The sequence below is a fragment of the Harpia harpyja genome, chromosome 22, assembly GCF_026419915.1.
Source record: "Harpia harpyja isolate bHarHar1 chromosome 22, bHarHar1 primary haplotype, whole genome shotgun sequence".
Taxonomy (NCBI): Eukaryota; Metazoa; Chordata; class Aves; order Accipitriformes; family Accipitridae; genus Harpia; species Harpia harpyja.
Window position 1 is genome coordinate 11,507,010 of NC_068961.1, and position 24,404 is coordinate 11,531,413.

General features: G+C 43.7%; 2 protein-coding genes across 4 annotated transcripts in view; one reads left to right on the forward strand and one right to left on the reverse strand.

Moving 5' to 3' along the window:
• GABRA5 (gamma-aminobutyric acid type A receptor subunit alpha5) overlaps window positions 1–24,404 on the reverse strand; it is a 59,930-nt gene that overhangs the window by 14,780 nt on the left and 20,746 nt on the right. For all 3 annotated transcript variants that reach the window (XM_052773772.1, XM_052773773.1, XM_052773771.1), the window contains exon 6: window positions 14,209–14,291. In XM_052773772.1, coding sequence (XP_052629732.1) covers window positions 14,209–14,291 — 83 coding nt within the window. The remainder of the gene's footprint in view (window positions 1–14,208; window positions 14,292–24,404) is intronic.
• Window positions 1–24,404, forward strand: part of GABRB3 (gamma-aminobutyric acid type A receptor subunit beta3) — a 194,666-nt gene that overhangs the window by 6,562 nt on the left and 163,700 nt on the right. The window lies entirely within an intron of this gene.

Below are 24,404 nucleotides of genomic sequence, written 5' to 3' on the forward strand. Positions count from 1 at the left end.
GGCTTATCACCTACCAGAATGATGAAATAAGTAATTTCTTCTCATATCTGTTTATGGATGAGCAGATCCATTTTTCTACATTTTAACATCCAACACACACCACACAATATAAAAACAGTAAAGATCTCCCTTGCTCTTCTCCCCCCCTCTTCCTGCTCTTGTATGTCTGGCAAGGAAAGCACGACAACATGGTCTTTCTTACGCCAGTGAACAGAGGGCAGGGGAGCGACCACAGCCAAAGGGACGAAATACTTTTAAGACAGAGTCTCACAAAGCAGAGCAGCCAGTTGGCAAGACCTGGAGGATCCCCGCCATTCTCCTTGGCACTGAGGGGTGCCCTGTTTTCCCTGTTTTCATTTGCAAATGAAACATTGTGAGCAGTACACCATCCTCCGGAACGTTCAAAAAGCAGTCCTCAAGCAGGGGAAAAAAAAAAAAGTGTTTCTTGGCTCCTTAAGTCAAATAAACCTAAATGTGGATGGCTGAGTCCAAACTTGAGTCCATGGACCCAGATGTATTTCTAGGACTGATTTTTTGAAGCTATAGCCCATGAAAAAAGATCACCACTGATGTCTGCCAGCAAGTTTTCGTATCTGCATGACAGGACAAGGCATAAAATAATTTAGGAAAGAAGAATCCTTCCCCAAAACACCCCCCAAACCCTTTGACAGACCTCACAGGAAGCCATAAAAGCAGTGCCTGCATAATTAAGTGAAGGCAACCTGTGAAATGTGGGAACTGTGTGTATGAGTGCCTGCCCTGTGAGCTTGAGTTGCATTCCACAATTAAATAAACCGTTTAGCCACAAACCATGGCTGAAACTTTTCTTTCAGAATTATGCTAGTCAGAGACTGGATTAACTTAAAGAGATACTGTAGAAAGATGACTTTTGGCTTGTTTTCTATTTTATTCATTACAATTGTGCAGTTACATTCTTAGCCTTTATCATCATGATATTTAGTACATGCAACGGGACCATCAGACTGCCTAATCTTGGGAGTATTGCTAATCCCCATCAAAGCCTGTTGATTATGAAAGATGTGCATAAATTGACAGCTTTTTTAGAAGCTCTAATTACAATCCGATATGCATACGAATACCTATCTTTCTATCTTATCTATCCATTAATGTATTTGACTCACTTAGAGGCTGTTGGACAACTTAACAGAGATCCAGATCTACAACGTCTCAGAGACTTCTGCAGGCAGTAAAACAGTGCTGCTACTAAGCTATCATGTACCAGCATGAATTCTAAGAGTGAGGCTGGATTTCCTGTGGTTTGTGCACAAATACTTTTCAAACCATTACAAAGCATCTGTCAATGGTTGTGCCTATGCAACTGAGCCCAGATTTGAGGTCTGTAATTGGAATTTCCCATTAAATTGAGTTGATAAGAATGAATTGATGTACAAATGAGATCACTCTATAGGAAGAACTAGTGGAAAGGAGATCTAGTAAAAAATGTCATTTTAAATATAAAAATAACAAGACATGGTACTAAATATGCATGGACTGGGTCTAGGGGGAAATAGCTTTTTGTAACAGTAAGTTATTAAAGTAAAACAGCAATTTAAATACTAAGAAAAATGTATTCACATATTCAGTGATTAAGAGCCTAAAATGAAGACTTTGCCATAGTGTGATGAATTCTGCTGTTCTTGGGAGAATTTGAGGGTCATGGAAATTACTTTAGGGACCTGAAATCATCAGAATTAAGACTGATCATTTAAACTGGCATGAGCTTACAGCATATGGATAAACAGCATGCATTATTTTAAATATGTGCCACGGACAAGAAGTGTAATGTGTATAAATATACCAGATTACAAATTTGCATCACACAGAATCACAGAATGGTTGGGGCTGGAAGGCACCTCTGGAGATCATCCAGTCCCACCCCCTGCTCAAGCAAGGGACACCAAAAGCAGGTTTTCCAGGACCATGTCCAGTCAGGTTTTTAAAATCTCCACAGATGGAGACTTCACAACCTCTCTAGCCAACCTGTTCCAGTGCTTGGTCACCCTCACAATAAAAACATAGCTTTTCTTGTGTTCAGGCTGAAGTTAATGGTTTTTAACTTATGCCCAGTGCCCCTTGTTCTGTCAGTGGGCACCGCTGAGCAGAGCCTGGCTCCCTCTTCTTCATTCCCTCCCATCAGGTGTTTATACAGGTGGATTAGGTCCCCCTGAGCCCTCTCTTCTCCAGGCTGACCAGTCCCAGCTTTCTCAGTCTCTCCTCATAGGAGAGATGTGTGCCAGTCCTTAAATAATCTTTGCGGCCCTGCACCAGGCTCGCTCCCCAAAGTCCATATTTTTCTTGCACTGGAGAGCTCAGAATGGGGGACACTGCTCCAGATGTGAATAGAAACGAAATGCTCAGAATGAAACTTTTTTTGGAATGGCACAGTATTATCTAGACAGGACAATGGAGGACATCCAAGGAGGAAATTATTCATGGACTTGGAACAATTCTTGTATGAAAACTGATGACAAAAGATAATAGGACACCATTGGCTGTGAAATGGGCAGTAGGAAGTTCAGTCTTACAAAATTTATCATTTCTGTCCTTCCTGAATTTAAAATAAAAATATAATTTGATAACATAGGCAGTATTTTATATGTTTTCCCAATACAGAGTTTTATTTGATCTTGTCACTTTCTGCAGGGAATAGCATGGGATGTTCTGAAAAATGTGCCAGACAGGTCTCAAGAGACTTCATTACTAAGCAACACTAATATACTATACTGATCATTACTAAAAAAAATAAAGCCCTAAGTTATATCAAAATGACTCTGTTTCAGAATGTGATTTATAAATCACCTCAGGAAAAGGTGGGAATAGGAATGTGACAGAAGCATCTATGGCTTGGAAATGAAATGGAAGCACAGACTGTATCCACAAGGTGGTGAGACATACAGACCTGAAGATGCCGGTGAAATTCATTTTGAGACACATAGTTTTGTAAAAGCCGCCATCTTCAGCTTTTCAAAGCAATAGACAGGTGGAAGGTCCTGCTTAATTTTAGAAGTTCCAGTTCATGGGGGAAATCTCTAAATGCGACGCAATGCAGAGCTCAAAAATATAAAGAAAATGAAAAAAACCCCACCCCTTATGATTTTGCCTGAAAGCAACTTTGTGATTTTGGAGGTGTGATTCATGATTAGCATAGGCAAGGCTGCCGACTGCTTTAATACAATAAATCGACTATTTGCACGCCAGTACGCTAAATCACAGTCATAACAATGATGAATGTAACACAAACACTAATGAACAGTTGTCCTGATAATTCAGTCAGAAACAGTACCTTCACAGGATGCTACTGCAGCATTTAAGAAGAGCCCTGAGCTAGGAGCTGTGCAAAGTAATTCAGAATGTCTCTCAAGGATGATTGTGGACACAGCATGGCAATTTGAGCGATGCCCCTCAAAGAGGCGTGCATAGTTGCCACCATGCAGGCAGTATCACCGGTGACGGCATCAGCTCTTCCCTCCTCCGTCCTGCTCACCCATGGGGCCACGGGGCAGCAATCAGAGCGGTGGGTGGGGAACAGATGCACCCCACTGGGACCGCGACCGGGACTGACTCCTTGCTGTGAAACCTGACAGTAGAGGCACCCGGATTAAAAACCAGGCACGGCACACCAAATTGAGCTGGGACAGCAGGTCCTCAGGATCCACTCAGAAAAGGAGAAAAAAAACAGCAAACGACAAGTTTTCCCATGGGGCAGCCCAGAGCACCTCAAACCTCTCAGACTGAGAGGGGAGACTAAACAGGGTCTGCTGCGGGGTCCTTACGCATCCCGGTGCTCCGAGGTACCGGGCAGCACCAGCTCACCTTCCCAAAGTCCCTGCTCTCAACCGAGAGCTGGCGTTAGGGAGCAGGTGATACCTTCCTTCTTTTGCCTCTTCCCATTTCTTCCTCTCATTGCAGTCAGTATTTATAACACAACTTCTTGCTTTATTTTCAGATTTAGTGGTAGCTGTCTCGATCTAGAACTAATCTGAGAATTGATTTTACACCACATTTAATGGTGGCTACACAATTGCTTTTCATATGGAACGGGTCAAAATCTGGTATTCCAGCCTCTGATGCTTTCTTTTTTTCTGTTATGGCCAGTATAAATATCCGCTGCAAGAGGACTAGATCAACAGAGCAGTAGGATGTGCTGGGATGACATTTAAAAATTCAAAATATCCTGGGACCTTCTTGACCCTATGTTGGTCTTTGTAGGCCAGGCATATGATAATTCCAAATCAGTCGGCCAATTTGAGCACTGTACTAATATTTAATGAACTTTGAATTTGCAATCACAATATTAGGCAGCTCTATTAACTGCTTCATTAGAAAAAACAGCATGGTCATGAGGAAGATGATAGAGATTTAATTTACTTTTTGCAAGGCAAACAAAAACATCCACCAAAGTGTGACTGACACCATTACTCACTTTGTATAGTACCTCACTCTCCAAGCAATCTTGATTGCAGTGGTCCACTCATTTTGCAAGCTGCCGCTTAGTATCAGCAAAGCTAATGCGATCAGCTCTCCGGGAGTATCACTGGAGTTTCTTTTGAGAAATGCGAAGTGAATTTTAGAAAATGCTCCATTTGATCTTGTTGTGGAGGGTGCCTTCACAAATGTGGTATTTTTGGCCACATCTAACATGACAGAATGAAAGCGTGACCTCATCGTAACCACCAGGCGTTCTTCACACCCACTTGAGTGGCACCAGGAACTCACCCATCATAGTTAGCCTGTCTGCTGAGCTTACCATTCAAAGCATCCTCACTTATAAATCAGTATGAACTGAAACCAGCCAAGAGTGACTGGGACTACTTGCAAAACTAAATATATACCTTTGTTTCTGAAACCAGTCCCTTAATGAAGACATTTACAAATCTCAGAAGTACTGCTACATTAATAACACTGTGCGAAAGTGTAATCACTAGGTATGTAGAGATAGCAGGCTGAAATATTATTATTCAAACACTTTAATACTGCTCTGAGATTGCAATCACCAGAACTTATTCCCTACGCTGGAGGTGCAGTCACCTAAAACTCAGAAGCTGGATTACAGATGACTGCTGTGGGACGCCGTGCAGCCCCGTACTTAAGAGAAGGGGACAAAACCTCCCGAGGCGGCTGGCTCAGACGGCCCAACCTCAGTGATGGATACAAACAGCCTCTCTGAGGTGAGCTGTTGCTTACCAGAGGCACTGCCATTTTGCCTGCCGTCTGCCACAGCACTCAGGCGCGTGTCCCCTCTTTGGCAACCGGCCCCTTCCAGCCACGGAGACCCAGGCCCAAAGGTGCTCCCGGTCTCATCTTCCCTGTGCACAAGTAAAACATCTCCTTATCGACAGCCATCAGCTGACCTATTTTAGTCATCTGCTTTAGGAAGAGATTAACCTGCGCCTAAAAATATCTACTTCTCTCCCCTGACTATAAGAGGGTGAGAGTGATCAGCTCAGCTGTATATATTTACTCTGCAGAAATACAAATTTAGGAGGGAGGAATCCCAGCTTTGCCAACAGATTTATGGCTGGGATGCTTTCAGCAAAACAGCTAGCTGCTAGCACAGGCTGGCTGTGAGGAGACTTTCAGTGGATGTGATGGGAAACGGGGGAAAAAACAGAAGGCCTTTCAGGCTGTCCTTCTTCCCACTCCTCCTTCCCTCTCGTTTCTTCATGGGGGACAACATGAAACCACTGTTTCCTTTGAAGACACTTGCTGAGCTGGGACTGCAGCAGCACTAGATCACAGCTCGGGCTAACCTGGCTCTCTGGGTAGGGAAGGAGGCTAATGCCGGCTCCGGCAATTTAGATGGAGGACTCCCTGGCCCACCAGAGATGGAGGTGTCATGAAGTAGCTGCCAGACTGGAAACTGAAATCCAAGTTTCAGCACTGTCTTCCAGCTTCCCCCCCCCCAAAAAAACCCTAGGCAAGTAATTTTGTCATTAATGTACTGCAGTAGCGCTGGGAAGCTCTAATTGAACCTTGGGACCCATAACGACAGAGGCAATAAAAGCAGGTAATGAACCACTCTATCTTTGCTCAGAAGAGACCATAATCGCTCTTTGCCTCCTTTATCCCCACCAGCAAAATGCAGGCGGCGGAGACCTACCAACCTCACACCAGCATCATGAGAATGATTTCAGAAACATTTATGAAATGCTTACAAGCCATGGAAACAGCCACCTTAGAAAATAACAGCCATTAAAAACCTGGCTTGTAAAGCAGTGGAGCGGTATGTACCCATTTGTCCCATTTACAAGTGGCATAAACCCATGATCCATAGCTGGCAACCGCAAGGCCTCGCTGTGCCTTTTGGGTGTTACAAGCCCAGCAATGTCTTTGCAGGTTTGCACCCAAGGGTCATTTGAAGGCTTAAGCACATTAAGCACAGAGTGTCTGCATGTTGTTTTCTACTGCTGACAACTCAAACTGAATCACTCTTCTCCTGTAATCAGGCAGTTGCGCAGCCTTAAATTTAGGCTGAAATCTCCAGAGCAGTAAACCCATGCTGATGTTGGTATCATCAGCAAAGCACCTGGATCTCCACGCTGCTCCACCACAATCGCGTCTAGTCCTCTTTCAGATAAAACCCCCACTGTTGAGTATCTCCACACCAACTCCTTCCCCTGCCTGATCTTTTGTTTCCTTGAGCTCGAAAACGCCACCGGTCGAGCTTCCCCCCCCCGCCAAAAAAGCTGCCGTACATCGGCCACCTCCCGACGAGGAGGTTGCTCCCCGGGCAAGCGGTGCGCAGGCTTTCAGCAGCGGCCGCTCGAGGGGCTCTCTGCAGCCGCTACAAAAGCTGCCCCCGGGAAGCATCCCCACCGACACAAAAAGGGGTTTCATTAAGGACGATCCCGCCCGCGCGGCGGCTGCTCCGGGCTGGTAGGGAGCCAAGCCCTCGGCTGCCGCACGTCAGCAGAGTTGGCAGCCTGGGGTTAGTGCTGGCTGTGAGATGGATGGGGAAGTCAAGAGCTTTTTTTTGGGTCACGTGGCAAATGCCCTGGGCGAGCAATTGTTCTTTCTGACCTCCCTTTTTTGCTCTCTTAAGAACCTAAGGGGGAAAAACTCACTGGCTTCTAAACAGGGGGTGACCAGAAGTAGGAGGTGACTGACCCAGAGTTGGGCACTGCTTCACAGGAAAGCAATCACACACCCAGAGGACTGGACGGTAGCAAACACCATGGTTTTAATGTATTTTTAAAATTATCTCAGTGCAAACAGTAACCATGTATACGTGACAAAGTCTTTGAACAGTTAATTAACGACAGCAACTGCACACGCTTACAGAGGATACTACCACAGTTTCTCCAGCCTTTTCTGGAAAGTCCCGAATGTGTGTCATTGTAATGGGTGAGGAAAAACTGACTGATCTGATAATTTTAGGGAGCTTTTAGGAAGGGCCCTTTTCCCTTCTGTCATACTAAAAGGTATCACTTCTATGGGAAACCTACCAGACGAGCGAGAAGTTAGGGTCATATTCATTTGCAAGTTCTGATGTAGACTGCGGTCCCACAACAACAGCTGCTGCAGAAACCCGCACCTTGCAGTCCGGGCCCAGAACCCTACGTTTTAATTTCAAAGTAGATTCCTGCCAAGAAAGCTTCTTTTATCTCTGAAATACTTGACTATTACAGCATTTTCTTTTACGCACCATGCTTGCTGAATCTCCTGCCCTTGGGAGCTCCAGGCTGCATTGCTCCACCTTGACTGTGGGACTCAATGCAAGGATGAAGCTGTTGGCAGCACTGGCTGCCCAAAATGCTGGACTAAAGAGGTGTCTATATTGCTATACATGCGTATCTGAAATGAGTACAGGCTGTGTTGCACCACCTGTGAGAAGGCTTAAGTATCTTTTTGTATAACCCATTCCACTCAATGCAGGAGGAACAGCACAGCTCATGTAAGATGCTTGCAGAAATGGTAAAGTTGTCTCTATACTGAAGAGCCCTACTGACTGTTTTATTAAGAACCTTTGAAAAAAGGGACTTCCAGCAGAAATAGCTAAAATAGTACCTAGCAGAGACACAAAAGCTCACCACCAACATATGTAACACCTAACTAATCTACAGCAGTGACTGTTTCTTCTGAACAAAGTACAACAGACATGTATTTCTGAACTAGTGATGTAGAGAAAAATGGACTTCTAAGTTACTCTGACCGAGGTACAATACACTTATCTACATCTGAGCTAGTATTGCAGAAAAAATATAACTTTATTAAACTTAAAAAATATGATTCATCTCATCCTTAGGCAGGTATCAAAAACAGTTCTAATGAACCTCACTACAGAAGTACTTATTTCCTTTCAGTGGCTATAAAGGGAGTCTAGACAACTAACTGTGACATATTTGTCTGTCTAAAAATGTCACAGATCCACCCTGTCCATTTTTCAAGGCTTTGCTGTCTATGCAAGGCTTTTGATATGGGCAAAACCACCGTGCTCATTCTGCAACAGAGCATTTCCATGTCCCAGAACAGTTAAGAGCCAGGGCAGATCTGGGGGAGTCTAGTTGAGCCTCATGGCTCTAGTGAATCTGTACGATTTTGTGAGTGTGTTTCGGTCAGGAGTCTGTGTATTAAGGACTTCTGAACTAAAAGATTTAAGTTTTTTAAACAACGCAGCCCCACGACTAGTCATGTGTCCATGATTTCAGGGAAACTAGAGGCAAATAACAGCGATACTATTAGGTGGTCTCCACTTCCTCCACTCATGCTAAGGGTTGTACAGAAAATTAGTTCAGGCTAGATGCCTATGCTTTACTAGCTAAACTTAAGTAAAATTACACCCCTGGTTCAAGCTAGTTGTCTAGATTGCCTGTCTGACGCTGCCACAAGCATCTCTTTCAGTGTGTCTGGAGACCTACCTTCTAAACAGCTAAAAATTGGGGCAGAAGAATTCCAACCAAAGGGGTGGTTGGTAACTGGTGGTAACATGGGGCAGGAGGAGGGAGCAGAAAAATATATCAAATGTCTTAGAAATATTCAGTTTTAGTATTCACCTAGCTTCGCCTTATTTTAGTCACTCAATGTCCATTGCAATGGAGGTGTCTAAGGAAGCAGTGATAAACCTTAGGGAAATGTGCAAAATCACAGCTTAGTCTTGAACTTGGCCACTCAGCATTTCACAGAGGACCTCCCTGGCTCTCTCCATGTGCCCTTTCATAAAGGCGGCACTACACTTCCCAGCAGGGTCAACAAGCTGTGCTGCCTGTCTCTGCTCTCAGGAAGGGACTCAGGAGCCTCTTCTGGCCAGCTGATAGAGCTGAGCGACAGAAAAGCTCTGCCTCTACACAAGACCGCAGTTCCAGCTCTCCCTGGGAGCAACCCAGAAAAACCTACCAAAATGCCATTTCCCCTTTTCAAAGTCTCCTAAAATTACCATTTGTCTTTATTTATTATTAATTTAATTATATTCTTATACAAGACTTTTACCCGCAGGTTTTGAGAGGTTGAATACATTCTTTATCACATTTTACTAAACCAGAATTAGTCTGTTTAGAAGGACTCTGTTTTGAAGTTCTCCCTCCACACCTGCAGTTCTCCCGCAGCTTCGCAGGTGCTGATGGGGGGAAGCACAAAATCAAGAAACCCCCTGTAGGTGCCTTCACCTCAGTGCCTTCCCAGCATTATAGGGAAACATCACCATCAGGGGAATTTTCTTAAAATACTTTCTTTGGAGAAATTTCTCAGCAGCTGCAGGTGCATGGATAGTTTGTGAACAGTGACTGCCTTAATGTTAGGTGTTGCAATAAGATCCTGGGATATTGGTGAAGTTACTGTCTCCTCATTACTCTGACTTCACCAGCCGCCTTAGAGAAAAATAATTTGAGCATGCCTCCTGCTACAGAAATAGCCCGTGCACTTGCCTTTATCAAAGACCACAGCAGACACCATGACCCCGTTTGAGCTGTTAAAAAGGAAGATGTACATAAACCATGTTAACTACTTTCTTCGGATGCTATAAATTGTACCTAGTGCTGTTTTCTCACAAACAGTTGGCAAGCTCCCTTTTTGATCGACAGTGATCAACCTTTGCCATCTTCACAGCCGACTTAAATTCATCAGGAATAAACACCAGGCCTGTTTCTCCTCTGCTCATGAGCTAGGGCATCTCATTATTTTCAGAATATTCATTAGACTCTCTACTTACTCTAAAAATAGTAGGGGTTTTTTTGCAGCCGAGTGACTAGCGGGCAGCAGCTTTATGCATTTATCCGTTCCACAATACAAGATCAGATAACTTCATGTACTTAGACACCATGCCTTCAAGAGAGTTGCCATAAATAGACTCCACCTTCCAGTATTTCACATTGTCAAAGCACTGGTTAATGTTCACTAATAGCAATTAACTAATTCACCTTCAGGGCAACCCTGTGAGCTAGGTAAAACTGATATAATTAACGCATGAGTGAAACGAGATTTAGTAGTTAAGTCAGTTGCCTGGGCAGAGGCCTTCATGGTCTAGTGGATTAGACATCTGTCTCTCCAACCAAAGAAGTTGAGTCTAATCCTTTTTCTGACATTGATTTGCCGTGTGACCTTATGGAAAGTCAATTAACTTCTCTGCCTCGGCTGCCCTAGAGATAATGATGCTTACCTACCCGGTGACACATGGGTGTTTGGAAACTGTACTAAATGATACTTTTAATGTACTCTTAAGGCCTATCAGTGGAAGAGGTGAACATTAAAGCTTCCTAGCTTTAATGTCCTTGCTGTCTTATCTAATTCCTGCTCCCCACACCAGAAATAGCTTGGGGGCAAGGAGGAATTTCTTAGGCTAAGATGCTGCTAGCGAAACTGCGGCTGGCATCAGGAATTTTCATCAGATCCTATTTGATCAGCAAATTTATTTAGAGTACAGGTCAGCACTAGAATTGCAATGGAAAGTTTATTTTAAACTTGGCCATGGAAGAAACCAGCATCCTTCCCATGCTACCATGAGGCAAAGAACAGACTGCCACAGCCATCCCCACCGAGCACCCCTGATTCAAAGGGAGCAGAGCCTGTCTGCAGAGATCCGAGAGCCTGTGCTCGTGCACCATCCCCAGTTCCCTTGTACCTCTAAATGAGATTTCTGCAGGATAATTTCTACAGGTGGCCTTATCACTAGCAGGGATGCAAGCCCGGAGGGAGAGTACCCGCGTACATGCACCTCCTGGAGCAGACCTACCTGATCTTGCCATCTCTGAGCACTGGGGCATTAAGAGAAGGAGAACTAAAACCTGCTCTGTTCGGTTCATCAGAAGCCATCCTTCGACTTCTGTCTACTCGCCACCATAGCTTTTCATGACATGCCATAGGGCATTAACAAGTATTACTTCTGTAGCTGCCATTCGAACTGCCCGGCAGGTATCTAGGCTGGTGGTGTGCGCATGTAACTTTATACCCCTTTTCCCATATTCGACCTTGCTTTTAATTATTTCTACAAAATATTCCGTTGCTACATATAATGCTGCCTAGGCCCATAAAATCTCCCACAATTATAATATAGCAAGAAACCAGTCAAACGGGACGTAAGAATCCAACATTTACCTTTATTTCTGTGAGCAAGATTAATATTCCTTCTCTTTAATTCTGAAGGAAATGTCAGGGCTTTTTCCCTTTTGCTTGCTGAATTGTAGCAAGTGCGGTGAATGCTCATGCAGCCAGAAAAATAATAACCTGCTGCTGCCTCTGATGCGGCACCAACGCTTCTTGGCACCCTTTCTGCTGCCAATCCGCCCGTGCGCTGGCTGCTTTGTTTTGCTGCCCTGCTCTCTCCACCCTCTGACCAGTTAGCACTCGTCTCTTCTCCACCCTCCCAGCTCTATTGATAATGTGTTTAACATTTACTTTGATGCTACTCCTTGAGGCTTTTCAAAATCCTTCTTGGAAAGAAGACCATTAAAAAGAAACCCTTTGGGGAAAGACAGGGAGGAAAGCTGAAGCAGAAAGGGCATGTGCTTGCATATAATATACCCCTGCAGGCTTTGTCTTGCTGCAAGCCTGAAGATGACTTAATGCAAACCTGTACTGCTGTAAACAGGGAATAAATATTGTATTCTCCTAAAATACATCTGGGCTAATTCAATAAACCCGGACTTATTGGCTGCTACTTACGCAAACATCTGCATATTAAATCCCAGTAAATTACTAATGAGCTGTCAGATCAGTAATACAGATATTCCCAAGGCTAAAAGATTGTCTATAGCTTGTCCCTATATATTTACTTACTGCAGAGGCTACTGGTGTGGACTAGCACAGGCCAAATGGCTCCATGTCTATGCACTGTGGAAGAACTTAAAGGTGACTTGTAGCTTATAAAATACACTCTAGGATTGTATACTGAGTGTGGCAAGGACATGAACTAAAATCGTATTCAGCCCTCACATGCCTAAAATATGACTTTTCAGTGCTGGTTTTTCCCTGGCTTAAAATTACCTGTGTGCTAACAGGTGATTAATATGTAACACATTTGGCACAAGCAGAACATATAATTGCATTCAGACAGTTTGTTGGGTTTTTTTCAATGCTATTGAAGACTGTACTCCTAAGCATTTGTACCTTATCTAGCAATGTTATCTCCTGCACTTGCATGTCTGGTGGGGTTTTTTTGTCTTACTATACAGAGAGTTAGAACCTGTACCTTACTGCACCTAATCTACTAATGCATTGAAGCATCCATTTCACTCTAAGGTTGAGCTTCAGACCTCTGCTGCATCAGGCTTTTTGTTTAAATATGTATCTTTTAGTTTTATATTGCATATTTTGCAAGATTTCATAAAACTACCCAATATCCCAGTTCTATAGTCTGCACTAGAGACCAACAGGTGTGACTTCAACTTTATCTATCAATACAGTAAAGAATATGTAATACCAGGAAGGACAACTATTTTTCTTTTTCATCTTAATTCTTTCCAGTAGCTTTTGTTTAACCCTATATATAAATAATGACAGTTTCCCGTGAGATGTTTTCCCATTTTTAAGTTTGGAATGAAACAGATGGTTTGCATATAATTTTTTAAGTTGAGTGTAAAGGTGTACAGACCTTCAGATTTATATTGGCTTTGCTATAAATTAATGTTGCTGAAGTAAATGGACACACTTGAACCTCCAGTGACCTTGTGAAATACTGGTGGCTATTCAGATGAAACTGGGTCTATCCGAATTGGAAGAGGGACAGGAAATCATTTCATCTTAAGTTTGGTAATTTGGTAATAGTTACAGTAAACAGTGTTTTTACTTCTTAGTATGATCATTAGAAGACAATGCATAGCCAGTATTAAACCAGGGCAGATACAGACGATAAAGGCAAAGCTTAACCTTGCTAGGATTAGTGACTCTAAATTGATATGACTGAAAAACATTGAAAAATGCTGAAGTTAGGCTGCTTCAGGGACTAACAAAATGCCTTGCCTGGTAATTTTCAAAAGTCTTTAGAGACACTGATTGCACCTGGAACCTCTGATTTGATTACCAAAATAAAAAATGTCTACTGTAGTAGCCTCATCTGTACTTTAATTAAGAGCTTTGTATTTAAATATAACCATCTGATCCCCTGAGGTTATTTTTAAAGTAAGCTTCTGGCAAGGCAGCAGTGTGGTGGATTAGAGGCTTGGAATTGAGGAAAAATCATCATTCAGCATACAGTTTAGAATAATGCGTGCATATATAAAAATACATGTGTATACAACATCATGTAACAAGATACAGGGCTGAATTTATTAAAGCCAAATGGAAAGATATTTCCTCTTTTAATATTCTAGATCTCTTTTAATATATGCGATGTAGATATTGCACTGCAGTCTGATCCAGATAAATACCACAATAGCACATCAATCTGATCTGTCCAATGAAAGCTCTGTTTTTCTACAAATGTAAAACCAAGTTATCAACTTAGCTGTCTGCATCTACTACTCCGTCTAACAGTGGCTGTTACACCTGATGCGGCTATATAAAACATATCAACCATCAGCTCACCATTTATCATGGAGCGTGCAACCATGAGCCGAAAAGCAGCAGTGCCAGACAAAGCACACTGATGGGAACAGAGCAGCAGGGTAGCAGCAGGGGTGGCAGGCTGGGCGTGCTAACGAGCAATGTTAAAAGGGGAGGCGGGGAGGGAAGGGTGAACGATTTGTACAAGACATGGGTGAACGTGAAAAGCCAGGTAACTATGGATTTTTCCAGTTCTTATTTCAGAAGAGAACTTACAGCTTCCAAATTTTAATGGGCAAGCATGTGCATCCATGGGGAAATCTTCAAGCTGCATGGGACATTCAGCAGAGATGGTCAATCTGTGGGGGAGTAAAAACAAAACACATCATTTATTTTTCAGTGCCTTCCCTTTAGGCCTCTCACCGCAATACATGAGTGCTGACACAAGCAAGCTTTTCCTGAAGGCTCCTCGCTCCTGCTGAAATCACAGCAACCCCCTGTTAAACTGAACGCGAGATAAGCCAGGTGGACCACTCTGCGTGCATGCTGTAGGTCTTATCTAGTAACGCTGAGACACGTGAAATGATTTCATTTATGTAAGCTGTTCCAGTAAGATCATTCTTTCTTACCAGTATGTGAAGGAACTCCCGTGCTGGAGCTTCTGCCACACACCTTACACTTACCTGCTTTCTGTAGATATTGCAACTGGACTAGGAATTTGACTCATGAGTATAGCACTATTACAGACATAAAGCAGCACTGACTTTATATATAGATGTAACTATTTAAATACATAAAAATAAATATTTATAAATAAAAGTACATAATATAAATATTTATAACTATACATAAACCTATCTATAAAGTCACTGACATATATATATTACTTTATATAGCACTAAAGTTAGTTTCTGTAGAAATCACATGGTATCAGAGCAGTCCGTTTCAGTTCAACATACTGTGAATTACCTGGACACCTTGTCAGGAAAAAACAACAGGGTCATTTTCGCCGGCGTACTGCCTGGGGAAGCAATTCTATCCTGTACTGCCCTGGCACTATGTGGAAATTCTTGAGCTATAGTGGACATAGGGGTAGGGAAGGAAAAAATCTTAGGAAAAAAATAGACATATCCCATGGATGTTCTGTATGATTGACAGATCAAGCTGAACACAAAGAAAAGTCTGAGGTAAATTTCTGAGCAGTGCAATATCAGTTGTATTGATATCAAGTATATCAAATATATCAAGAGAGCCAAAGCTTAGTTTTCTAGGTGCGTGCAGCACATAGCACAATAAGAATCTGGTTTGATTATGCCATTTTTATATTTGCATAATACAGATGGTTTGCTCAGGATAGTGATGATGCAAATCTCATTTTACATTATGAATACCCTTATGGCTTTCTTGTTTTATGCTGCTATTCTGCCTCAGAGGCAACAGACCAGAGACACCCAAAGCCTCACTGACTGCCCAGTGCTGGGGTTATCCAGGGCTCTGCTGGAGGGCAGCCCGGTTCCTTACCAAACTGCTGCCTGGGGGGCAAAAATCCGCAAAGAAATCCACAACACCCTACTACCAGAATGCAAAAGTACCCTTTCCTATCACAACAGCCGCACGTAGCCATACTCCCCAGCTATACGTACTCGCCGCTTCATATTAGCACACCAAAGTGAGTATTCTTGCTACAACTTCTATCCAAAGCGATCGTAAAGGGTAACAATCTGTCCGTGTACAGATGGCACAGCATTCAGCCAGTCCAATTCCATACAACACAATGATGCCTTGCCGGGGCACTCCAGCTACATGGACAATAAATTGGGGGAAACAGCTCCACTCTCTGCCAATGCACAGAAATTCTGGAGCTTTACCAATAGCTGGAAATGGCAAAATAAGCACAGAGAAATGCAATAATATCGTTGGCTAGAGATCGCATCATGAAGATGAGCTGGGAAACAGAGAGGGAAAAAGGCAAACTGCAAACAGTAATAGAAAATGTAAAGATGATACATCATATAAAGCAAAATTAAAAAAAATCCAGTTCAGAACAGAGATAATGTATCATTTGGTAAGGACAGACAGGAAGTCTACAATATAGAAAAGAAATTACTGAGGCCTGAGATACCTGCCCTTAGGCAAAACTGTTCTTGGACTTTATTTTTGTAAAAGAAATTTTAAAATCACTAAAATACAGAGTTGTCTGCAGTGGAGAGTGCCCTTGGGCACCAAAGCCAGCAAAGCCACAGTCACCGAGAGTGCTACATGGATGAATTTAACAAGCTGGTTCTAGTAGCATCCTGCCCAGAACTTGCATCCTTTTCATAAAAATCATTCTTATGTGTACTTGAAAGCAAGGCTGCTGTACCTCCAGTGTATCGTTATATTTTCTGTACTAAGTATTGCAAGTTTAATTTTCTTGATAAATTCAGAAACCTTGCTCCAAGTGCGGTAAGAAAGCTGGTGTGTTTTACTGCAGTCCATCTCCTGTCTCTTCGTCTACCAACAGTTCAAGTATGTTGTTTCAAAAGCTGCAGCTTGACATTTTAATACACATACTTGTCATCTGCAAACATCAACGGAAGGGATCTCTATATCCATCTTAGCAAGACAGCAGCTGTGGAATCAGGAAGTGAAAGAAGATTCAATGCAGAATTATGAATAAGACCTTCTGCTTCATCCGATTGTCCTGTGAATTGTATCCTGCTGTCTGCATCTCTGGAAATAACCCTTGTGTGTAATGAGGAAGGCTGTGGACATTCCTCAACTGTAAATGTGGAAGTGAAGATGAGATGCAGAGACTGTGACCTAGCAGAATTTAATTAAGTCCCTCCAGAAATTATTTTTGCCTGTCTTAAATGAAAGGATAGCACATAAGGCTGGAGGGCACCTGGCTGCCACTACCTGTCTCAGAAGCCGCAAAGACCCTGGTGGTGCCAGGGTTACTCCTGTGCCCCCTCTGAATTCCTCATCCAGCAAAAGGTGGCATATCCCTTAAAATGATGGTGCCTGGTGCAGTCTTCTGGGTCTAGCCCAGGGGTAGGGAGAACCAAGTTAAGCATCTGCAAATGTCTTGGGTACAGCCTTTCCTTTCATTAACATGAATTCTTCGGATGAAGAAGTTCCTTTTGCTTGTTATCAGTGATATCTGGATGCTTCTTTCCTTTCCCTATGCCTCCATCCTAGGGCCACTCCTAGTCTGGCCATCTTGAACAAATGAACTAGCTATACCTATTTGTTACATACTATTCTTCAAAAGTATGTAGTTGAGCCTCTTAGGTAATTTTAAAATGCTCAGTGAACACTCTCCTAGCTACCTCTTACAAAGTGTGCATTACCCGAGGTTTGTGAAGCATCTTGCAATGGGCAACGCAACAGAAAACTTGACTGTGGGTTCTGATACACCGCATAAATGTCACCACCCTGAATTTCTGCAGAGCGCTCTGTGCCTGACAGGAGCTGTTCTTCATTACTGTGTGAGGACCTGAAAAACAGAGTCACTAAACTGACTCCTGGTTCAAAGAGACTGGATTTTCTACCGCATACAGAAAAAAAAGCAGCACAGCAGCCATCTCTTACACTCTGGGGGCTGGAAGCATGGGTCACTGCATACAGATTTGCTCCAAGGTGCAGAATACAAACTATATGTCCAGATCCTAGCTCCAGGAGTCACAAAGAAATTGGTATCTGGGTCTGCTCCTTCAAATATCACATGGGGTGATATTTGCACACTTTGGCTTTTAACGTTGTTAAAGCTTAGGTACCCTTTGCATACTCTAGTTTACACAGCTGATTATAACAAAATTACTGCCAGTTTGCATCTGTTGACAGAAGAGAAAGGAGGCCTTGGCATGCATATATGAAACAGCCTTTGCCTAATCCTTTTAATATGGTCACTCCAGAATGATCTTGCTGTGCTCACTCCAGCACAGTTATCTGAGCTACAGACAGTGTCCAAACCAGGAATTTTCTGTCACAGCACAACCACTGCTCAAACTGCAGTTCTTTCCAACAGAAGCATGTAAAAGCTTCCCTCCTCCACCATCATTCTGTCTTAATAAAAGCCCTATGGGATTAGTTTCACTCAAACAGAGTTTTTGACAAGATTATAAGTGGCTGTTAAAGGCCCTTTACAATGGGAGGATGAAACTCTGATTTTATTGAAGCTAATGGTAAAATTCTCCCTGACTTCAATGGGGCTGGTATTCACACAAAATATGTAACAAACCCTGGTTACAGCTGCTGATTTATTATTAACGACAAAATTTCACTTTCATAATGCCCCAAATGTAAATCAACCAGCAAAACGCTACAGCATACCGTAACCATCTAAAAAAAAAAGTTAGGTCTACAAATTATTTCACTGATCGTCCATAATTGTACATGAAAATTTCATCAGAGCTTCACTATGTATAGCCTTTACTTTAAGAACATAAAGTGATTACTGATGTTCTGTTTCAACAAAATATAGACACATAAGTGAATACCCAGCTAAGAAAAGCACAATTCAAGCAGCAAGTCTTCTTCACTCCAGAAAAGTCACCTTCAACCATTTCCACTGGAGAATTAAGTAAGATGATGCTTTTAAGAGGCCGTCACTTTTTAACAGGTGGGGGGAGAAGGAGGTGTTAAAGTCAAGGATGTGGCAAAGAAATCAATGTTGGTATTTGGGAGCCAGACATCCACAGCAAGTGTGCTTCAAGGAGAGCACAAGGCACTCGGTCCCACAAGAACCTGTTTTAGGGTGCTGCAGGGACCTCCCCTCTGTTCCCGTGATTTCCCTCAATGCAAGGAGCATCTGCTCCTGCTCGTGGGAAAAAAGCTGGGAGACCGAGCAAAGCTATCCTCTCTCTGCTACCCTGGAGGTGCAGAAAACACTTTCTGGAGTATTATCTGCAGCTGCCAGGCAGGAGGTAAGGGCAGTCACCTGCCCGGGGAGCCAACCGACAGCCACAGCAACTTGCTTTTTCTTATCAGCTACTAGCTTTAGCATGGAAACAAATTAAAATAGAGAGCTTTAGAAGGAGAGGGGAGCAGAAAGGCAGAGTCACCAGTGGTTGTTGGGAGAAGTTAACTCAAGGTAAGTGTTGAATAACAAGAGTTAGTGATGAAGGGGACACAAGGAAAGTTTTGTTGGCTCTGAGGTATTGGAGCCAGAGAGATATGAAGCTCTCCTGCCTGTTTGTCCGAATCCCCAAACCAGCTCCATCTTCTTAGTTGTTTATTTCTGTGCACTGCCCTTGCTCCTGATTAAAGGGAGCATTTTAATGCTGTGCTTTGGCCCTACCTGTGCTGGCAACCAGTACCCGCTGTAGGGCTCGGGCCAGAAAGGGCACAGAAGAGCCAAAGTGCCCTTCCCAGCACGAGGCCAGCCATCACCATTTTCCTTACAAAAAGGCAAAATGTTTGCTTGAAACTCATCTCAAACCTATCTCAACATCTCCCCAACGTGCCAAAAAAAAGTTAAGTGGATCCAGCCTTACCCAAGCCATACCCCATCCCAAGGGGCTGGCTGGCTCCCTGCAAAGGGAGACTTCGGGGTCGGGTCAGACCCTTCTCAGGAGGCAGCTCCAGGAGAAGCTTCCCTGGGTATCTGCTCCGACAGGACCTCGGCAGAACAATTTGAGCGGCATCTCCAGTATGCACTCTTGCACACTCGTGCGGATAAGAGAATAACGGAGAGTTGCTGGTTTGGTTTGGTTTTTTTCAAACTGTGAACACATTGTTAGGCTTGTGAAATTAGTCATTTAGCCTTCACTCAGGACACAACTACTGACCCGTTCTCCCACTGTGATGTCTTGGGAACACTTCTATAACCAAACTATTATTCCTTTCAAAGCGTTTTAAAGCAAGACTTGTTTCAGGCCCCAACACAGTAAGTGTGTAGTCCAGGGAACCGATGTCTCCCTGTGTTCCTTAAGCAATGCAACGTGTGCTTATATGAACATACATATACACACACAGACATATATATAGATATATATACATATATGTAAAGACCTTTCTTGGTTCTGAAGCACTTCCCACACAGTCCTAACAAACCCTGTTGATGGTGGCGATAGCGGGTTACCTAACACAGCACAGAAGTGTTAGGGTGTGGATACACGTTCAGTCACGGTATCGACAGCTTAAGTCTCACCCTGAAACCTGTCCCTGGCTGGGTGACTGTCTGCAGCCTGGCTGAGGGGAGAGAAGAGATTATTCTCGGTAACTCAAACACTGCCTTGCTTGAGAATCTCCATCACTGTGTTGGATAAGAGGCCAAAATACAGACTCAAGGCCTTGTTCTGCACCTCTGCATGGGATGTGGAAGTAGTTCACTGCTGCTTACTTATAATGCCAGTGGTACACTTGTTTCCTTGGGATCCACCACACAAACTGAACACGGAATAGAAATTAAAGCTAGGAGCTGGAGTGAGATGGTCTGCAGAAATTTCTGTGTTAGCCCATTGTTCCTTCATAACCACTCTGCCAAGAATACTACCCTTTCCCAAATTTCCTGTGATGCTGAGATGTGTTATCTTTATGTGACACTGAAATGTGCTTTGAAAATGCCACAGGGAAGGGGCTATGGAAGACTAAGAGCTCCAGTTACTGATGTTTTTGTGAGCTGTGAATACATAATTCAGATGCATGGTGTACTTGACAGCAAAACTCTCATTTTAAGCAAACCAAATCCTTAGCATAGCTTATGTTGAAGTGAGAAAACAAGACTTTAACTGCCTAGATCAACTGTGCTGAAGAGTAGGTTATCCTGAGCTGATCTGAGGTGGGCAGGATTGATCTCAAAAGCTGCACCACCACAGGAACGACCTCTCTGCATTTGGAGTACCTTGGCATACCCAGAGCACACTCTTAGATGGGGGCAGAAGGGATGTTCAGCCTCTAGACAGGAAGAACTGAGAAAGGCAATGAAATAACCAATAGGACACTTAAACTATCTGATCTTTGATAGGGATTTGGGGGGCTACAGAAAGAATCACATTACCAGATCCTGGAAGAAGTTTATAGTAAATACCTTTCATTCTACAGTATTTCCTTTATATGGATAAAAGCAATGGATGGAGCACTGAGTTTATGTTTATTCATATTTGCCATGCAAGGTGTCTAATGAAGTCCATGAGCAAGGTAAAACTTGCTGGAAGAAGCTTTATTTTTTATCAGGCTAACTGGTGCAGTAAAAAACCCAAGCTTTTTGGCAGTCAACTCCTTCTTTAGGTTCTCTGCCTACAAACCTCACTTTCCTAAAGAAACTTTAGATGAATACGGCTATGCAGCTATGAATGCTATAGCACAATATCGCACCCATCTGCTTGACAGTTTTACTTAATAACCTCTCCAAGGTTTCTTTCCTTGCTGGTCCCAACTCTTCTTGACAGCCCCCATGAGGAAGGCCTTCAAATCTCTCCTCTGCAGTAGCTTCTATTTTTACTGAATTCTTCAATTAAAAACCAAAAATCTAACTAGTACTAGCAATGCTAAGAAGCTGATGCAGTTGTTGATGCAGGTAAAATGAGAAACAACGTCTCAACCAGTCCATACATCATTATGTCATGCCACACACTTCCCTGAGTCTGGCATGCTACATGTTTTGACTACGATTTCCCCATCAGCATGGCCCTGTGGTGGCATGTTCAACTACATGCTAACTGCAATAAATACAATTGTTCTTGCAGTGCTGTGTAAGACTGAACTGTGGGCTTCTCTTTGGCTCTCAAGAGAGGTCCATTCCAGCTACTGGCAGACCCAGCCGGTGAAGGCAATGCCCGGTGCCACCCGACCGCGCAGGAGGTTATCCAACCCTTGCCTTCAGTGGGAGAAAAGCCAAGTACACGAGGAAGAAGGGAGCACAGAAAACTCTGGCAGGCACCCTAGGTGATGGAGGCTAAGGACTGTGATGGACACAGCACAGTGCACCAGGTCTCCAGTTTTGATACCACCCATTAGATGATTTGATCAGTGCAGGTTTTCTGACTGGCCAGAGGGGCTTTTGTTCCTCTGTTTCTGTCAGTATGGCACCCATTCCCCCCTCCTTGGATGAGGGTCACCTGGCTGCAAAGCCATTCTATTCCTTCCTCCCAGTTCATACAACCTTTATATTTGTATGGACAGGCACAAAACCACATGCAGTATTTCCTATAGAGAAAAATGAGCTGGATTTAGAAGGTAATCAGGGGCGGGGGGGACCAGATGGGCAGTACCAGGCCATTTGGGCTCTCTTATGTCTAGACGGGGATGCACAAACATGGGAGGGTAGGTAGGAGGGATTATGATCTGGAAACCCTAAATACAGAGCTGAAATCCTTGGTTATTTTCCACAGTTCAGACAATCTAGAGCTCCAAAACTTCACACCACAGTCTCCTCTCAGCAACTCGCATTTAATCACAGCCTCTTCTTATTCACCTCACATTTCTATGTCCACCTCCCAGGTCACCTCTCATCCAGATCTCCTGCCTTTTGTGTAACTTCAATGCTCCTCCACACCTCTGTGTGAAAGGGGCATGCATCAAGCAATTTGACGATATGCTCTTTCACAGGAAAACGTGTGCACATGCCTATTTGTATTTACCCCTGTTGGTACACGGAGGAGGTTGTTTAGCCATCCAAGCAGGACATTATTATCTGGTTTTTTTGCCTTGCTTCTGAAATGCTACACGCTCCTGATCTGAATATGAGCCAGCAGTGTGCCCAGGTGGCCAAGAAGGCCAACGGCATCCTGGTCTGTATCAGGAACAGTGTGGCCAGCAGGAGCAGGGAGGTGGTCGTCCCCCTGTACTGGGCACTGGTGAGGTGACCCCTCGAGTCCTGTGTTCAGTTTTGGGCCCCTCACTGCAGGAAAGACATGGAGGGGCTGGAGCGTGTCCAGAGAAGGGCAACCGAGCTGGTGAGGGGCCTGGAGCACAAGTCTGATGAGGAGCGGCTGAGGGAGCTGGGGTGGTTTAGCCTGGAGAAAAGGAGGCTGAGGGGAGACCTTATCGCTCTCTACAACTGCCTGAAAGGGGGTTGTGGTGAGGTGGGTGCTGGTCTCTTCTGTCAGGTGGCTGGAGATAGGACAAGAGGAAATGGCCTCAAGTTGCGGCAGGGGAGGTTTAGGTTAGATATTAGGAAAAATTTTTTTACTGAGAGGGTTGTCAAACATTGGAATGGGCTGCCCAGGGAAGTGGTTGAGTCACCATCCCTGGAGGTATTCAAAAAGCGAGTGGACAGGGTACTCCAGGGCATGGTTTAGGAGGCATGGTTAATGGTTGGACTTGATGATCTTGAAGGTCTTTTCCAACCGAAATGATTCTATGATTCTATGATTCTATGATCAATACAGCCACGAAGTGCCAGGTAAAGGGGCAGGCTGTGGGTGCTCGCTGCTCCAGGGAAAGAGCCCTTTGATCCCTCAGCTGTTTCACACTGTGAACTCATTAAACAGGCCTCAATTTACCATCTGTTTGCTATTTATACCACCACCAGCGCTAGCATCTGCTACAGCGTAAGCACCTGTTTGCTATAGTGCAACCTGAGAGAAGGAAGGGCTGAATCTCCTGGTGACATTTGGCTGTCCCCATACTAAACCATGTTCAACAATGCACTTGGCTCCTTCTCTCCACCCAGACTCCCCCAGGACAAAGGTGCAGTTATGCAGCTGGATGGGAGCTCCCGGTTCCTATCCAGATCAGTGGGGCACTATTTCCCCCAGGGCAGGCACCCCTGTGCCCTCGTGTGCAAACAGGGACGACAGAGCTGTGCCTACACCTCAGTGACAGGTCAGCTCCGTGACACCTTCAGACGAGGCAGAAAAGCAAAAGCAGGTGGAAAGGGTGAGATATATATTCTACCACTGGACTGAGCAAGCCTAGAGATAGTGGTTAGAGTTTAATTGATGCTGAAATCAGTCTGCATAACTGATGTTTTTAAGATGCATGGTTAATGGCAGAAACATAGTAGGTATTTATTATTTTGACAAAGGAGGTTTTGCTGATTTTCTTTATCTTTCAGCTGAATTTCCAAGTCAAAACACAGTACTGTTTTTACATGGACAGGGCACACGAGTGCATTAGTCACTGAAGAGATGACTGTGGAGCAATGAGACAACCTTATGAAGTCTGACCGAGCCATTAAAATAATCCAGGGTTTTATCATCCCTTCTGGTCCCAAAGTTTCCTGGCCCAAATTCCTGACAGAAGTATGCAAGGGGAAGGCCAGCCTTGCTTGCAGAAATTCTTCCTAGGCTTTTATACTGTATATAGTGCATATAATGGACACAACCTCAGGATTTTAGCTAGAGCCTGGTGAAGACGACTTGCTTCATCATTTAGAGCAACCAGATAGAAATAACAGTTTGGAATTTTTTGAGGGATAGGAACATGACTGTAAGATACAGATTTGTGTATGTGGTTTCAGGAAATTTAAATTTAACAGTAGAAAATGGAGTAAGTCAGGCTGAACATCAATATAAGATAAGCTAACATAATCTCTCTTAAAAAGT